Source organism: Eubalaena glacialis, chromosome 8, assembly GCF_028564815.1.
Source record: "Eubalaena glacialis isolate mEubGla1 chromosome 8, mEubGla1.1.hap2.+ XY, whole genome shotgun sequence".
NCBI lineage: Eukaryota > Metazoa > Chordata > Mammalia > Artiodactyla > Balaenidae > Eubalaena > Eubalaena glacialis.
The window spans coordinates 17,119,805-17,134,975 of NC_083723.1; the positions used below are offsets into that span (position 1 = coordinate 17,119,805).

At 36.7% G+C, this 15,171-nt stretch overlaps 2 protein-coding genes across 2 annotated transcripts in view; both read left to right on the forward strand.

Annotated features, from left to right (window-relative positions):
* The window catches only part of COG5 (component of oligomeric golgi complex 5), a 290,399-nt gene that overhangs the window by 45,401 nt on the left and 229,827 nt on the right, over positions 1 to 15,171 (forward strand). The window lies entirely within an intron of this gene.
* On the forward strand, positions 12,767 to 13,629 carry LOC133096132 (syntaxin-11-like). Its single transcript, XM_061197599.1, is given in 2 exon segments — positions 12,767 to 12,794; positions 12,797 to 13,629. Coding segments are annotated over 2 exon segments (861 nt in total).

A 15,171-nucleotide genomic window follows, 5' to 3' on the forward strand; every position in this document is an offset into this window, starting at 1 on the left:
AATTTGCATATACATGATTACAAATCATGTTGAACCTGATTTTGAATATTTATTTCCCACTTCATTTATCTTTGTGTAGTGTCTGTCCAGATCTTTTGTCTTTTTTTTTTTTTTTTTAAAGACAGTATGAATTTACTTTAAAACTGTGGAACAAATATTACTAAATTACTCAATTCAAACTGGAGTCCATTTTCACCCCTAAGTGCTTCGGGACTAAGCTATCCCATCTCATTTTATTAACTCTTGTCTCTTACAATGTCTAATGATGACAAAAGGTTAAATTTGTGTGCCTAACCCAAATGTGTGGGATAAGATCTGAGCCTTGGATTGAAGTGCATTTGATTTACACAAAAATAAAAAATGGCTAAGAGGGTTCAATAAAAGACAGTCTTGTGAAATATAGGGTAACTAGACTTTTGCCCTTATTTTAAACTGGGTTTGTCTTCTTATTGAGTTGTGAGAGGTCTTTTTATATTCTGGATACAAGTTTGTCAGGTGTGTGTGTGTGAGTGTGAATGTTTTTTGTGAATATATGTGCATTGTCTTTTAATATTCCTAGTGGTGTGATTTGAGCAAAACACTTTAATTTTGATGGAGCCCAGTGTATCTTTTTCTTTTTTTTGGTGGGGGGGGTGTGTGAGTTTTGTTTTATAGTTTGCACTTTTGGAGCCCTATCTAAGACAATCTTTTCCTATCCTACAGTTGCAAAAAATTTCTTCTACATTTTTTTCTGGAAGTTTTAAAGTTTTAATTTTTGTGTTAAGGTCTATGATTCATGTCAGGGTAATTTTTGATATAACGCAAGGGAAAGGTTGAAGCTTATTTTTTCCCATGAAGATATCTAATTGATCCAGTTCCATTTGTTGAAAAGACCTTCCTCTCTCCACTGAATTACCTTGGGACTTTATTAGAAAATCAATTGACTCTATATCTGTAGGTGTATTTTTGAACTCTATTCTGTTCCATTTATCTATGTGTCTGTCCTTATTTCACATATCTTTATATTTTGATTACTGTAGCTATCTTGAATTTGCATTTAAAGTCTGTTTCTTTGTAGATAGAGTGTTCTTGAGTCTTGCTTTATTATCTGTTCTTATAATTTCAGTTTCCTTTTGTTTGGAGTGTTCATATATATTTTTACTAGTTATTGATATGGTTGGATTGAGTTTGCCATTTTGCTATATTCTATTTTTATGATCTTTTTTCTTTTGTTCCTGTCTTTCTTTCCTGCTTTTTTTCTTTTTGTCCTGTATTCATAAACCATTTTTAAGTGTAAAATTCAGTGTTATTAAGTACATTCACAGTGTTGTGTCACCTTCAACACTATTTCCAGAACCTTTTCATCATATCCCAAAGAGAAACGCTGTGTTCATCAAGTAGTAACTCCCCATTTTCCTGTTTCCCCAATCCTTGGTAACCTCTGTTCTACTTTTTGTCTCTATGAATTTGCCTGTTTTAGGTACTTCATGTAAGTGGAATAATACAGTATTTGTCCTTTTGTGTCTGGCTTATTTCACTTAGCATAATGTTTTCAAGGTTCATCTGTGTTGTAGCGTGTATCAGAACTTCATTCCATTTTTTCTGGCTGAATAATATTGCATTGTATATCGCTTTTTGTTTATTCATCTCTTGATAGACACTTGGCTAGTTTCCACTTTTTGAAAAGGCTGTTATAAATAATGCTGCTATGAACATTGGTGTTCGAGTATCTGTTTGAGTCCTTGTTTACAGTTCTTTTGGGTATATATCTAGGTGTGGGATTTCTGGGTCATATGGTAATTCTGTGTTTAACAGTTTGAGGATCTGCCAAACAGTATTCCACCGTAGCTGCCCTTTTAACATTCCCACCAACAGTGCACTAGAATTTGAATTTCTCCACATCTTCATCAACCCCTGTTATTTTCCTTTTTGTTTTTTTAAATAATTGTCACCCTTATAAGTGTGAAGGTAATATCTTACAGTTTCGATTTGCATTTTCCTAAAGACTGGTGATGTTGAACATGTTTTCATGTACTTATTGACCATTTTATATCTTATTTGGTGAAATGTTTTTTAAGTCTTTTATCCATTTTAAAAACTGAGTTGTTTGTTTTTTGTTGTTGAGTTCTAAATATATTTTGGATACTAGTCCTTGTCAGCTAAGATATTTTTTCCCACAAATATTTTCTCCCATTCTGTGAGTTGTCTTCCCACTCTCTTGATAGTATCCTTTGATGGAGAATTTTTTATTTTGATGAAGTCCAGTTTATCCAATTTTTCTTTTGTTCTCTGTGCTTTTGGTGTAATACTTAAGAAACGGTTGCCAAATCTAGCTCAGTGAAGATTTCCCCCTTGTTTTCTTCTGAGAGTTTTGTAGTTTTGGCTCTTCAATTTAGATCTTTGATCCATTTTGAGTTAATTTTTATATGTGGTGTAAGGTGGGATCTAGCTTCATGCTTTTGCATGTGGATATCCAGTTTTCCTCACGCTGTTTGTTCAAAACATTATCCTTTCTCCACTGAATGGACTTGGCACCCTTGTCAAAATTTAATTGACCATTTATGTAACTCTTTATTTCTGGGCTTTGTCTTCTATTCCATTGGTGTATGGAATATGTATCATTATGCTGGTACCATACTGTTTTGATTACTAAAGCTTTGTTGTAAGTTTCAAAATTCAGACGATCAAGTCTTCCAACTTTGTTCTTCTTTTTCAAAGGTGTTTTGACTATTCAATATCCCTCGAAATTCCATATGAATTTTAGGATGAGTTTTTCTATTTCTGTAAAAAAATGCCTTTGGGATTTTTATAGGGCTTGTATTATGTCTGTACATCATTTTGGGTGGTATTGTCACCTTAAAGTATTAAGACTTTTAGTTCATGAACACAGATGTCTTTCCATTTATTTAGATCTTTAATTTCTTTTGGCAGTCTTTTATAGTTTTCAGTGCACAAGGCTTTCAGCCTCCTTAATTAAATTTATTCCTAAGTATTTTATTCTTTATGATACTTTTGTAAATGGAATTGTTTTCTTTATTTTTGAATTGTTCATTGCTAGTATATAGAAATACAACTGATTTTTGTGTGTTGTTGATTTTGTGTCCTGCAACTTGGCTGAATTCATTTTTTAGCTCTCTGTGTGTGTGTGTGTGTGTGTGTGTGGTCTTTAGGGTTTTCTACATATAAGATCTTGTCATCTGTGAACAGAGATAATTTTACTTCTTCTTTTCCAGTTTGAATGCCTTTGATTTATTTTTCTTGCCTGTTTGTGCAGGCTAGAACTTTCAGTACTTTGTTGAATAGAAGTGGTGAAAGCGGACATCCTTACCTTGTTTCTGATCTTAGGGAAAAGCATTCAGTCTTTAATCATTGAGTATGATGTTAGCTGTGTGTTTTTCATGTATGACTGTTATTATGCTGAGGAAATTCTCTTGTATTTCTAGTTTACTTAGTGTTTTTATTGCAAAAGGGTGTTGAATTTTGTCAAATGCTTTTTCTGCATCAGGATGACCATGTGGTTTTTTTCCCTGTTCATTCTATTAATGTGGTCTCTTGCTTTGATTTTTGTATGTTGACCTATGCTTGTATTCCAGGGATAAATCCCACTTGGTCACAGTCTATAATCCTTTTAATATGCTGTTGAGTTCAGTTTGTTAGTATGTTGTTGAGGATTTTTGCATACATATATATGGTTTTTTTTTTGGCTCTGCCGCATGGCTTGCAGGATCTTAGTTCCCCGACTAGGGATCAAACCTGCGCCCTTGGCAGTAAAAGCATGGAATCCTAATCACTGGACTACCAGGGAATTCCCGCATCTATATTTACAAGAGATATTGGCTTGCAGTTTTCTTTTCTTGTAGTGTCTCTGTCTGGTTTTGATATTAGGGTAATGCTGAGCTAATAGAATGAGTTAGGAAGTGTTCCCTTCTCTTCAATTTTTGGAACAGTTTGAGAAGTTTTTGGTATTTATTCTTCTTTAGATGTCTGGTAGAATTCACCAGTGAAGCCATCTGGTCCTAGGCTTTTCTTTGTTGGAATTTCTTGTTTTCTTTTGTGTTAATCAGATAGTTCTGTGTATGCCATTTTATTTTGTCTATGAACTTTTTAGCTATAAGTTTGTATTATTTTTGTAGGAATTCCTAGGGATTACAACATGCATCTTTAATTTAGCACAGTCTACTTAAGTGCTTATGTTGAATTACTTCAGGTGAAATATTAGCTATTTTGAAGTCATTGTCTATTAAATCCCTTGTATGAGTCCACTTGCAGAGTCAATTTCTTTGATCTGCCTTTTAAATTTTTTTTTCATGAGTATGGGTTATGTACATCTATTTCTTTGCATGTGGAGTAATTTTTTATTGAAGTATAGTTGATTTGCAATATTGTGTTAGTTTCTGGTGTGCAGAGAAATGATTCAGTTATACATATATATATATACACATTCTTTTTAATATTCTTTTCTGTTATGGTTTATTACAGGATTCTGACTATGGTTCCCTGTGCTATATAGTAGGACCTTGTTGTTTATTTATTTTATATATAGTACGTAGTTTGTATCTGCTAATCCCAAACTCCTAATTTATCCCTCCCCCACTTCCTTTCCTCTTCGGTCACTATAAGTTTGTTTTCTGTCTGTGAGTTTGTTTCTGTTTCATAAATAAGTTCATTTGTGTCATATCTTAGATTCTGCATATAAGTATCATATGGCATTTGTCTTTCTCTTTCTGATTTACTTCACTTAGTATGATATTCTTTAGGTCCATCCATGTTGCTGCAAATGGCATTATTTCATTCTTTTTTACCAAGTAGTATTCCATAGTGTCTATATACCACATCTTCTTTATCCATTCATCTGTCCATGGACATTTAGGTTGCTTCCATGTGTCGGCTATTGTAAATAGTGCTGCTGTGAACATAGGGGTGCATGTATCTTTTTGAATTATGGTTTTCTCTGGATATATACCCAGGAGTGGGATTGCTGGATCCTATGGCAACTCTATTATAGTTTTTTAAGGAACCTCCATACTGTTCTCCATAGTGGCTGTTACCAACTTACATTCCCACCAGCAGTGTAGGAGGGTTCCCTTTTCTCCACACCCTCTCCTGCATTTGTTATTTGTAGACTTTTTAATGATGGCCATTCTGACTGGTGTGAGGTGATACCCCATTGTAGTTTTGATTTGCATTTCTCTAATAATTAGCAATGTTGAGCATCTTTTCATGTGCCTGTTGGCCATCTGTATGTCTTCTTTGGAAAATTGTCTATTTAGGTCTCCTGCCCATTGTTTGATTGGGTTGTTTGTTTTTTTGTTTTTGAGTTGTATGAGCTGTTTGTATATTTTGGAAATTAAGCCCTTGTCGGTCACATTGTTTGCAAATATTTTCTCCCAATCCATAGGTTGTCTTTTTGTTTTGTTTATGGTTTCCTTTGCTATGCAGAAGCTTATAAGTTTGATTATGTCCCACTTGTTTATTTTTGCTTTTATTTCTATTGCATTGGGAGACTGACCTAAGAAAACATTGATACGAATTATGTTAGAGAATGTTTTGCCTGTGTTCTCTTCTAGGAGTTTCATGGTGTAGTGTCTTATATTTAAGTCTTTAAGCCATTTTGGACTCGTTTCTGTATATGGTATAAGGGTGTGTTCTAACTTCATTGATTTACATGTGGCTGTCCAGCTTTTCCCAGCCACTTGCTGAAGAGACTGTCTTTTTTCCATTGTGTATTCTTGCCGCCTTTGTCGAAGGTAGGTGTATGGGTTTATTTCTGGGCTCTCTATTCTGTACTGTTGATCCAACATATGGAGTAATTTTTGGTTGAAAACTGGACATTGTGGATAATATATTTGTCATTTGAGATTCAACTGTCTTCTCTGAGCATTGTTTTTTGTTGTTATTGTTCCAGCTGGCAGTTAACTTGTCTGATCTCAAGCTACACATTCTTTCCCCTGTACTGTGTGGTCTTCATCTCTGCTCAGTTCTTCTGGCTTATAGCTATTGCTTTAGTAACCTGGTACCTGATAGATCAGCCCTGTACCTCTGTAGTTTAGATGACACCAAGAATTTTGGCAGAGTTGATACTAAGATCATGGGCCTCAGGTTTTGTGTATCTTTTTTTCCTTTAGAGTTTCCTCCCTAAATTTCCAGCTGCTCTTTCAGCTCTGAGCTCTGTCCTGTGACACCTCAAGTTATAGTAAGGCCCCAGCTTTCTGCTGCTTGAGCTGTGTACTGTTTGGGGAAAACCATCAGTCTAAAAAAAGCAGTAAACTCACATGGCTTGCCAGTCTTTTAAGGGTAGACACCCCTCTGACTTTTGCTTGCTTTTCCCCATCCTCCTGGATCCTCCCATCTCCCCCTCCTCCTGAGTCCTCCCTTCTCTCCCATGTGTGTATTTTAATGGTAAGCCAGGGATTTGGGTCTTGCTCCTGCTGTGGCTCTATTCTTTTTAGGATTTTTCTTTCTAAATTTATAGTTACTCTGCCTTAATTCATGTTCTCTACCATCTCTGGACTGTAAGTCTGTATTTTTCTGCTGCAAGAACTGTGGGCATTGGAATGGGAGTTGATGGCAGTAATGGTGGTCAGTGCCCTTAGGCAAAAAACCCCAAACTTGGAATCCTTACCCATTGCAATTTATGTATTTCAAATGTAACCCTTCCTTCCATACGTTCCTGCCTTTGATCACTTTCCAGGGCCTTCAAATAAGTGTGTTTTTAAAAATGGCTTATCTAGGTTTAGAAATTATCTGCAGGAAACTATCCTTGACCAATTTACTCTGCCATTAGTGGAAACTAGACTAAAATAATTTGTATTTGCCTTTTGCGCATATGCACTCGAAGTCCATAAAATCAAATGAGCATTGTAAATTTGAATCGCTTTGATAAAAATTTCTGTAGGTTGAGATTCCAAACTAATCTTAGTTTTAAAACATGATTAGAGGTAATGTTCAGTGCAGACTTGAATTTTATGTATATAAAATCTCTGTATTCCCTAAGAATGAATGGATACAAGAATGTTTCATAGAGTCTAAGTAACCTTACAGACTTAGAACAATAAATTTGCCAAGGCACTTTAATTACTTTGCCTTTTGGAGTCTACTAGTATTAAAAGTTATTACTTTGTTTTGGAAGAATGACATTTTGTGGAAATTTTTACTTAAAGACTAAAATCAGTTTTATGGGATCTTTTTTCTCTCTGTTCATCTGTTCTCTAAGGCAAGTCTTTCGTTTACTTAGAAGAGCAACAGAAAAATTATACCCATAGAAGTTATTCTTTCTCTTTGCCAAAACTAGTTTAAAGCAGCAACACCCTTTCTTTAGTCTTCAGATATATTTAATATGGGAATTCTAAGATTCTGGCTTGTTGTCTTGCACTCATGGGTCTTATTACCATTTTAACAAATTCATTTTTGTTTCTGTGATATAAAAAGTGTCATGGTTTTCAGAAGACCTCATCTAAGCCTGTGTGTCTTCCAGTGTGTCTTTAGCTTTGTGAGAAGCTTTCTTCCAGATAAAGATTTGTGGAACATAAAGAAAGCGAACAGAGAGAGAGCCTAATGGTAGAAACTAGTGCTATTTTACAGTGAGAAATATAGTTAGCTTTGAGTAAGTTGTTAATATATTTAGGTGTTTTTCCATTTAAAAAGAAGCAAGGATTTAATGATAATGTCTACTTAAATTGATGGATTCTCTGATAATGGTAGTATTTGATGAAGATTGCTTAGCATTTTGAACTCTGTTTTATCCTAAGAACTTTTCTTCTTTAGCCAAAAGGTGGTGACACCATACACAAAAATAAACTCAAAATGGATTAAAGACCTAAGTGTAAGGCCAGACACTATCAAACTCTTAGAGGAAAACATAGGCAGAACACTCTATGACATAAATCACAGCAAGATCCTTTTTGACCCACCTCCTAGAGAAATGGAAATAAAAACACAAATAAACAAATGGGACCTAATGAAACTTAAAAGCTTTTGCACAGCAAAGGAAACCATAAACAAGACCAAAAGACAACCCTCAGAATGGGAGAAAATATTTGCAAATGAAGCAACTGACAAAGGATTAATCTCCAAGATTTACAAGCAGCTCATGCAGCTCAATAACAAAAAAAAAAAACCCAATCCAAAAATGGGCAGAAGACCTAAATAGACATTTCTCCAAAGAAGATATACAGATTGCCAACAGACACATGAAAGAATGCTCAACATCATTAATCATTAGAGAAATGCAAATCAAAACTACAATGAGGTATCATCTCACACCGGTCAGAATGGCCATCATCAAAAAATCTAGAAACAATAATTGCTGGAGAGGGTGTGGAGAAAAGGGAACACTCTTGCACTGTTGGTGGGAATGTAAATTGATACAGCCACTATGGAGAACAGTATGGAGGTTCCTTAAAAAACTAAAAATAGAACTACCATACGACCCAGCAATCCCACTACTGGGCATATACCCTGAGAAAACCATAATTCAGAAAGAGTCATGTACCAAAATATTCATTGCAGCTCTGTTTACAATAGCCAGGACATGGAAGCAACCTAGGTGTCCATCATCGGATGAATGGATAAAGAAGATGTGGCACATATATACAATGGAATATTACTCAGCCATAAAAAGAAATGAAATGGAGGTATTTGTAATGAGGTGGATGGAGTTAGAGTCTGTCATACAGAGTGAAGTAAGTCAGAAAGAGAAAAAGAAATACAGTATGCTAACACATATATATGGAATCTAAGGGGGAAAAAAAAAAAAAAAAAGGTCATGAAGAACCTAGTGGCAAGACGGGAATAAAGACACAGACCTACTAGAGAATGGACTTGAGGATATGGGGAGGGGGAGGGGTGAGATGTGACAGGGTGAGAGAGTGGCATGGACATATATACACTACCAAATGTAAAATAGATAGCTAGTGGGAAGCAGCCGCGTAGCACAGGGAGATCAGCTCGGTGCTTTGTGACCACCTAGAGGGGTGGGATAGAGAGGGTGGGAGGGAGGGAGATGCAAGAGGGAAGAGATATGGGAACGTATGTATATGTATAACTGATTCACTTTGTTATAAAGCAGAAAGTAACACACCATTGTAAAGCAATTATACTTCAATAAAGATGTTTAAAAAAAAAAAAAAGATCACAGATGACCAAAACAAATATATTAATAGTGAAAAAGTTTGAAATATTGTGAGAATTACCAAAATGTGACACAGTGACATGAAGGGAGAAAATGCTGTTGAAATAATGGTGATGATAGATTTGCTTGATGAAGGGTTGCCACAAATATTCAATTAGTAAAAAATGCAATTATCTGTGAAGCACAATAAAGTGAAGCACAATAAAAAATAAAAAAAAAATTAAAAAAAAAAAAAAGGTGGTGACATGCTCTTTTGTTCTTCGCTTCAAGTCAGTGCAGCTCAGCATGTGGTGTTGTATGGTAAGCACAATAATGCGCCCCCTCAAGGATATTCTCATCTTAGTCACTGGAACCTTTGAATATATTACCTTATGGGGCAGAAGGGACTTCACAAATGTGATTAAGGTTATGGACCTTGAGATGGGAGATTAGTCTGGATTATCCAGATGGGACCATTCTAAATACTTGAGTTTTTAAAAGTGAAAGAGGAAGGCAGAAGAGTGAGCCAGAGAGCTGCAATGGTAGAAGAAGAGGCAGGAGAGATTTGAAGCGTGAAAGTACTTAACCTGCCATTGATGGCTGTGAAGATAAAGGAAGGGACTCATGGACATGCAGATGTCCTTTAGTAGCTGGGAACTGTCCCCAGCTCACAGGCAGCAAGGAAATGGGGACCTCAGTGCTACAACCTGAAGGAATTAAATTCTGCTAACAAATTGTATGAGCAAGGAGATGGTGTCTCCCTTAGAACTTCCAGAACGGAATGCAGCTATGCCAACACCTTGATTTTAGCCCACTGTGACTCATTTTGGACTGCTAACCTCCAAAACTGGAAGATAATAAATTTGTAGCTTTCAGGCCTCTAAGTCTGTGGTAATTTGTTCTGGCAGCAAATAAGAAACAAATGCATCTGTACCATATCAGCTACATGGAAGGAGGATTCTTTGTGTTTTGGAGGAAAGAGAATGGCTGATCTGTAAAGTTCTGCCCTAGAAAGACATTAGAGTCAAAACAAAATAAAATACACACACAGTGTTTTAATGTGTCCTGCTTCTCCTCAAGAAGAAAGTGCCAGAGTTATATGTCTTTTTATTGGCAGGAAACATACCTTTTTTATACACAGATATGAAATGTTAGCTGATGTTTTTAAAGTAAACAGCTGTAATGGGATAGGGCTTATAAAATATCCTGCATACTCTTCTGATATCATGTCTAATTATACATTTTTTCTCCTGTTGCTCTTAAACAAATAATGGCCTCAGGCCAATTTAAGGTTTTACAGGTAAATAATTTGGGAGTAAAAGAAAACTACTTTTTATTCTAATCAGGTTTACATATTCAATTCTCTGCTGATACCTATGTTTTAAAACGCTGCTGTGTGCTTGTCTCTAAGACTGTTTCTGTTTTAGAGTTATGCTGATTAATAAAGTTCATTCTTGGTCTTCGGGATACTTGTAGGATGTTATTCCAGATCTGGTTATAGGCATGTGATGGAGCCTGGTTATGAGCCATAGTTACTTAACTTCTAACAGAAGTAAGAATAATATTTAGTCAGGATCTCAATATAGGAAGAAAAATGTGAACAGGACATTTTTCATAGAATTTCCTAGTAAGGTTAGTAGTTCAAAATCTTGTTTGTTTTTAAACTGTGTTCTGAGAAATACGGCTTGGTCTTCTCCATAAATACTGAACAGTGGTAATTGCTGGACAGAGGGTGGAGGAGAGAGAGAAGGTATTGTTTGTTTTTTTTAAATAAGGTTTGGGGATACTGAAGAACAGCCATCTAATTGATGTGGAGACTTTCTACCTAAAAGGAAGTAATGAAATTGATATTCTAGAGTGGGTTAAAATGTAGCAATGAAAATAAAAACTGAAAAGGAGTAGCTGGGAAGACTTCTACTGAGATAAATGATTTATAAATGATTTATGATTTATGAACATTTTTGTTGAATGGGCACTTGCAGGCTAGTTATTTTAATGTAATAACTAGAACAGCACAGTATTCACAAACTTTTCTTTCATCAAAGTAATACTTTATTAACATTTTAGAGACTTCAAAATGTCATAAAATTATACCATAAAATAATGTAATTGTTCCTGCTATGTAGTTTGTGATTAAGAGACAGGAGAACATAGGCTTTGAAGCCATCTAGAGCTTGCTTTAAATCCCATTTGCATTGCTCCTGCTAACTGTGTGAATATCAACAAGGTAAATTCTCTCTCAGATTTCAAAGGACTTTTGGGTAGATTTAAGGAGACAAATTTATAGATTGTTTTCAACCTTGCCTAGCATATAGTAGGTCCCTCCAATATTGCTTTCCTCTTATCCTTCTTTCTTTAGAAATAGAACTAAAGGATGAATTTATATATTTTGAAGGTGACATTGGTTATACATCATCATCTGTGGTCGTGTGTTCTACTCTTATGTGTACAAAAATGACATCTTTTTTTGTTTTTTCTTAAAAAATCACATAATATACATTTCTTGTGTATTTTTTCTGGTAACAAAATACTGAAGTATTACTATGAAGATTTTCAAGTTAAAGTTGGGCACTGACGTAGAATAAACACATTTAAGTGAAAATCAGATCTCAAATACTGAGACGAGAAAAAGTACTTTTTTGAGGAACTACAGTAATCAATACATAGTGATTTTTTTTGGAACTACATGACATAATTGAATTGAAAATACATTAAAAAAACATAAAATTTCAGAAAAATGATAAAAGCTGTCATTGTTTGCTTTGTGGCAAGTACTGTGCTAAACATTGTATGTATTTTATCTCATTGAGGTTTCACAACAGCCTCTGAGGTAGATGTTATCATTTTGCAGTTGGGGAAACAGAGTCTGGATGAGACAAGTAACATTCCTAGGATCACACAGCTAGTAAGAAGAGGACTTCTACTTGCACTTATTATTTATTTCTTCCACTTGTACTCTGGTAGAGGTGCTAATGAGAACCAAAGTGCTATAAGACAAAAGAATTGTGTGAAGTTGGGACTTTTATAAATTTTGGGTAGAGGCTGTAACAATATTATTTGTTAGTGGAAGTTGAAGGACTTGTACAGCTTAAAAGCAATTAAAAAAATTTTAATGTAATGGTTAAAGTGGTGGGGGGCGGTGGTGGTGGGATGAATTGGGAGATTGGGATTGAGATATATACACTAATATGTATAAAACAGATAACTAATAAGAACCTGCTGTATAAAAAATAAATACAATAAAATTCAAAAAAAAAAAGAAAATAGGGTTTCAAGAAATCAGATGGAGCGGCCTGCTTTCAACACCCAGAGCTAGTGACGCAAGGCCATGTCAGCTCCTACCAAGGATTCCTGCTCACACTGGGATACGTAAGGTAAGGAGCTGTGGACCTGAGAGGAACATCTGTCAGCTTCTCCAAAGTCTTCTCAACAAGATCATCATCCCAAAAGCAGGTATCCTCAAGGAAAAACTGTCCATTGAATCTGGTCAGGAAAGAATGCTGGTTGTGGTCCATGAGCTCACAGAAATTATAAACCATCTTTGAGGAAGGAATCAGTCCATCCGAAGAGTGTGTTAAAGGGAAAAATAAGACAAATAAAGACATGGAGCTGCAGCAAGGGGACAAAATGGATGAAGAGGAAAAAGAGAAGAAAACCACGTCTCAACCCCAAAGCATAATGAAGGACCGGCTAGTAGAACTTGTGGAGTAACCAAGCGGTATGAACAGCAGTTCCCAGACAAGGACAATGAATTTGACTCGCCCCCTGAGGATATCATGTTCAAGATGCACTACATCCTGGAATCCTTGTACCGAGACATCCAGGACCTTCAGGATGAAAACCAGCAGCTGACTGCCGACGTGAAGCGGCTGGGAAAGCAGAACACCCGCTTCCTCATGTCCATGCGGCGCCTCAGCAGCGTCAAGCGCCCCATCAACTCTATTGCCAAGGACATCAAGGCGCAGGGCGAGAGCATCCACTGCAAGCTGAGCGCCATGAAGGCGCTGAGCGAGGACGCCGAGTCGCAGCACGGCGTGCACTCGGCCGTGGCGCGCATCGCGCACGCACAGTACAGCGCTCTCACCCGCCCCTTCCAGGCCGCCATGCACGAGTACAACCAGGCCGAGATGAAGCAGCGCGAAAACTTAAAGATGCGCATCCAGCGCCAGCTGGAGATCATGGGCAAGGACGTGTCGGGCGACCAGATCGAGGACATGTTCGAACAAGGCAAGTGGGACGTGTTCTCAGAGAACCTGCTGGCTGACGTGAAGGGCACGCGGGCGGCCCTCAACGAGATCGAGAGCCGCCACCGCGAGATGCTGCGGCTGGAGAGCCGCATCCGCGACTTGCACGACCTCTTCCTGCAGATGGCCATGCTGGTGGAGCAGCAGGCTGACACCCTGGACGTCATCGAGTTCAACGTGCAGAAGACCCTCGACTACACCGGCCAGGCCAAGGTGCAGGTGCGCAAGGCCGTGCAGTACAAGAAGAAGAACCCCTGTCGGACCGTCTGCTGCTTCTGCTGCCCCTGCCTCAACTAGCAGGGGGCCCAGGCCGCCACACCCCATCCCCGACCGGAATGGGCCGGGAAGCACTTTGGGAAAGATTTTGAGGCTGTCTGCACTGCGGTGCGTTGCCCTAATCCCTAGGGACCTCAGTCTTTGGGGAAGGAAAAAACTCGAGGTCCCAGAATTCCAGTCCAGCTCGTACTTGGAACAAGAGTTGATCCCACCCGCAGTTTCATCTGTAAGGACAGATGCCTACTGAAGTTTTGTGAGGTCATTATATGGCACATAGCACCCTTGCCTCTTAAAGGAAGCCAAATAAGGAACAGATGTGGTAGCTTACTCTTTAATACATGTCCAAGGCATGTTTGTACCTGGACCTCTAGGAGGAAGTCAGTTCTGCATCGGCTCACAGTATGAACTTCTTAACAAGACTTCATTTAACCTATCCTGAAAGTACCTCGGTTGTGTTCATTTTCCAGTGAACTGACCTTGGGAAAAACTGCACATCTTCCATTTCTGATTCTTCATCTGGTTTACGCTATGTGATTCCCGCCTGGATGTATATCTTCTTTCTGCTCACCTCCTCTACTTATTAAAATCACATTTAACACTTAAAAAAAAAAAGGAAAAATAAGTGCTTGGGAGAGAAGAGGAAAAAATTTTAATGTAATGGTTCCTCTTCTCCATTGATGCTGCCTGCAGTTTTTTCTTTTGAGATATGAGATTGGTTTGGGATTTAAACGTGTTCATTTTGAGCATTCTAAGAAAATAAAAAAAATCTTAGTCTAGGGTTTGTATTTTGCTTTTGATTATTTAAATGCATTCTAGAGAACATTTAAGAGCATTAAACAGGCATCATTTAAATAGATGTCAGTTTTATTTTTAACATTTTATTGAAGTATAAAAAAGGTGCACAAACTCAGGTATACAGCTTAATGAATTTTTTTTAGATTTGGTAACCTGGCCTAATTAAAAGTACAAGATAATATCAGAAAACTTATAAAAGGAACATACCAAGGGGTGGAGAAATCATAATTAATATGCTGTGTTTATGGAGTTGCCCAGGGTTTTTAAAATGAAAAATGTTATGTTTCATATATTTAATATTTTAACTTTGGGAAAATATATATAGTTTTGAATGTAAGAGGAAGAAAGGAGAAAAATGCTATCTACTACTACTTTGGTTTAAAATAAACCAAGAAAATTAAATAACTATGATATGTTTTCATCTTTTTAAATTTCTACAAAATATGGCAGAGAAATGAGTATTTTATAAAGTATGCTCATAAATGAAAGGTCACAAACTGAACAAGACCTGAATATTGACAAAGCAGTCTCAATCTGGACAGTACTTTTGTGAAGAAAATGTCTATTTTAAATACGTCCTAGTGACCAATTAATTTGACTTTCAAAGGCTCAGTTTTACTTGTATAAGTTTCATTTAATAATATAATTTTATACTTATATTTGGTGACTATTAAGTTCCTAAATGTAGCTGAGGGAGGAATTTTCATAAGGCCTGCCATATGCTATATATTTTTATTTTTTCAGAATAATCAGCTCAATTCTAGTGTT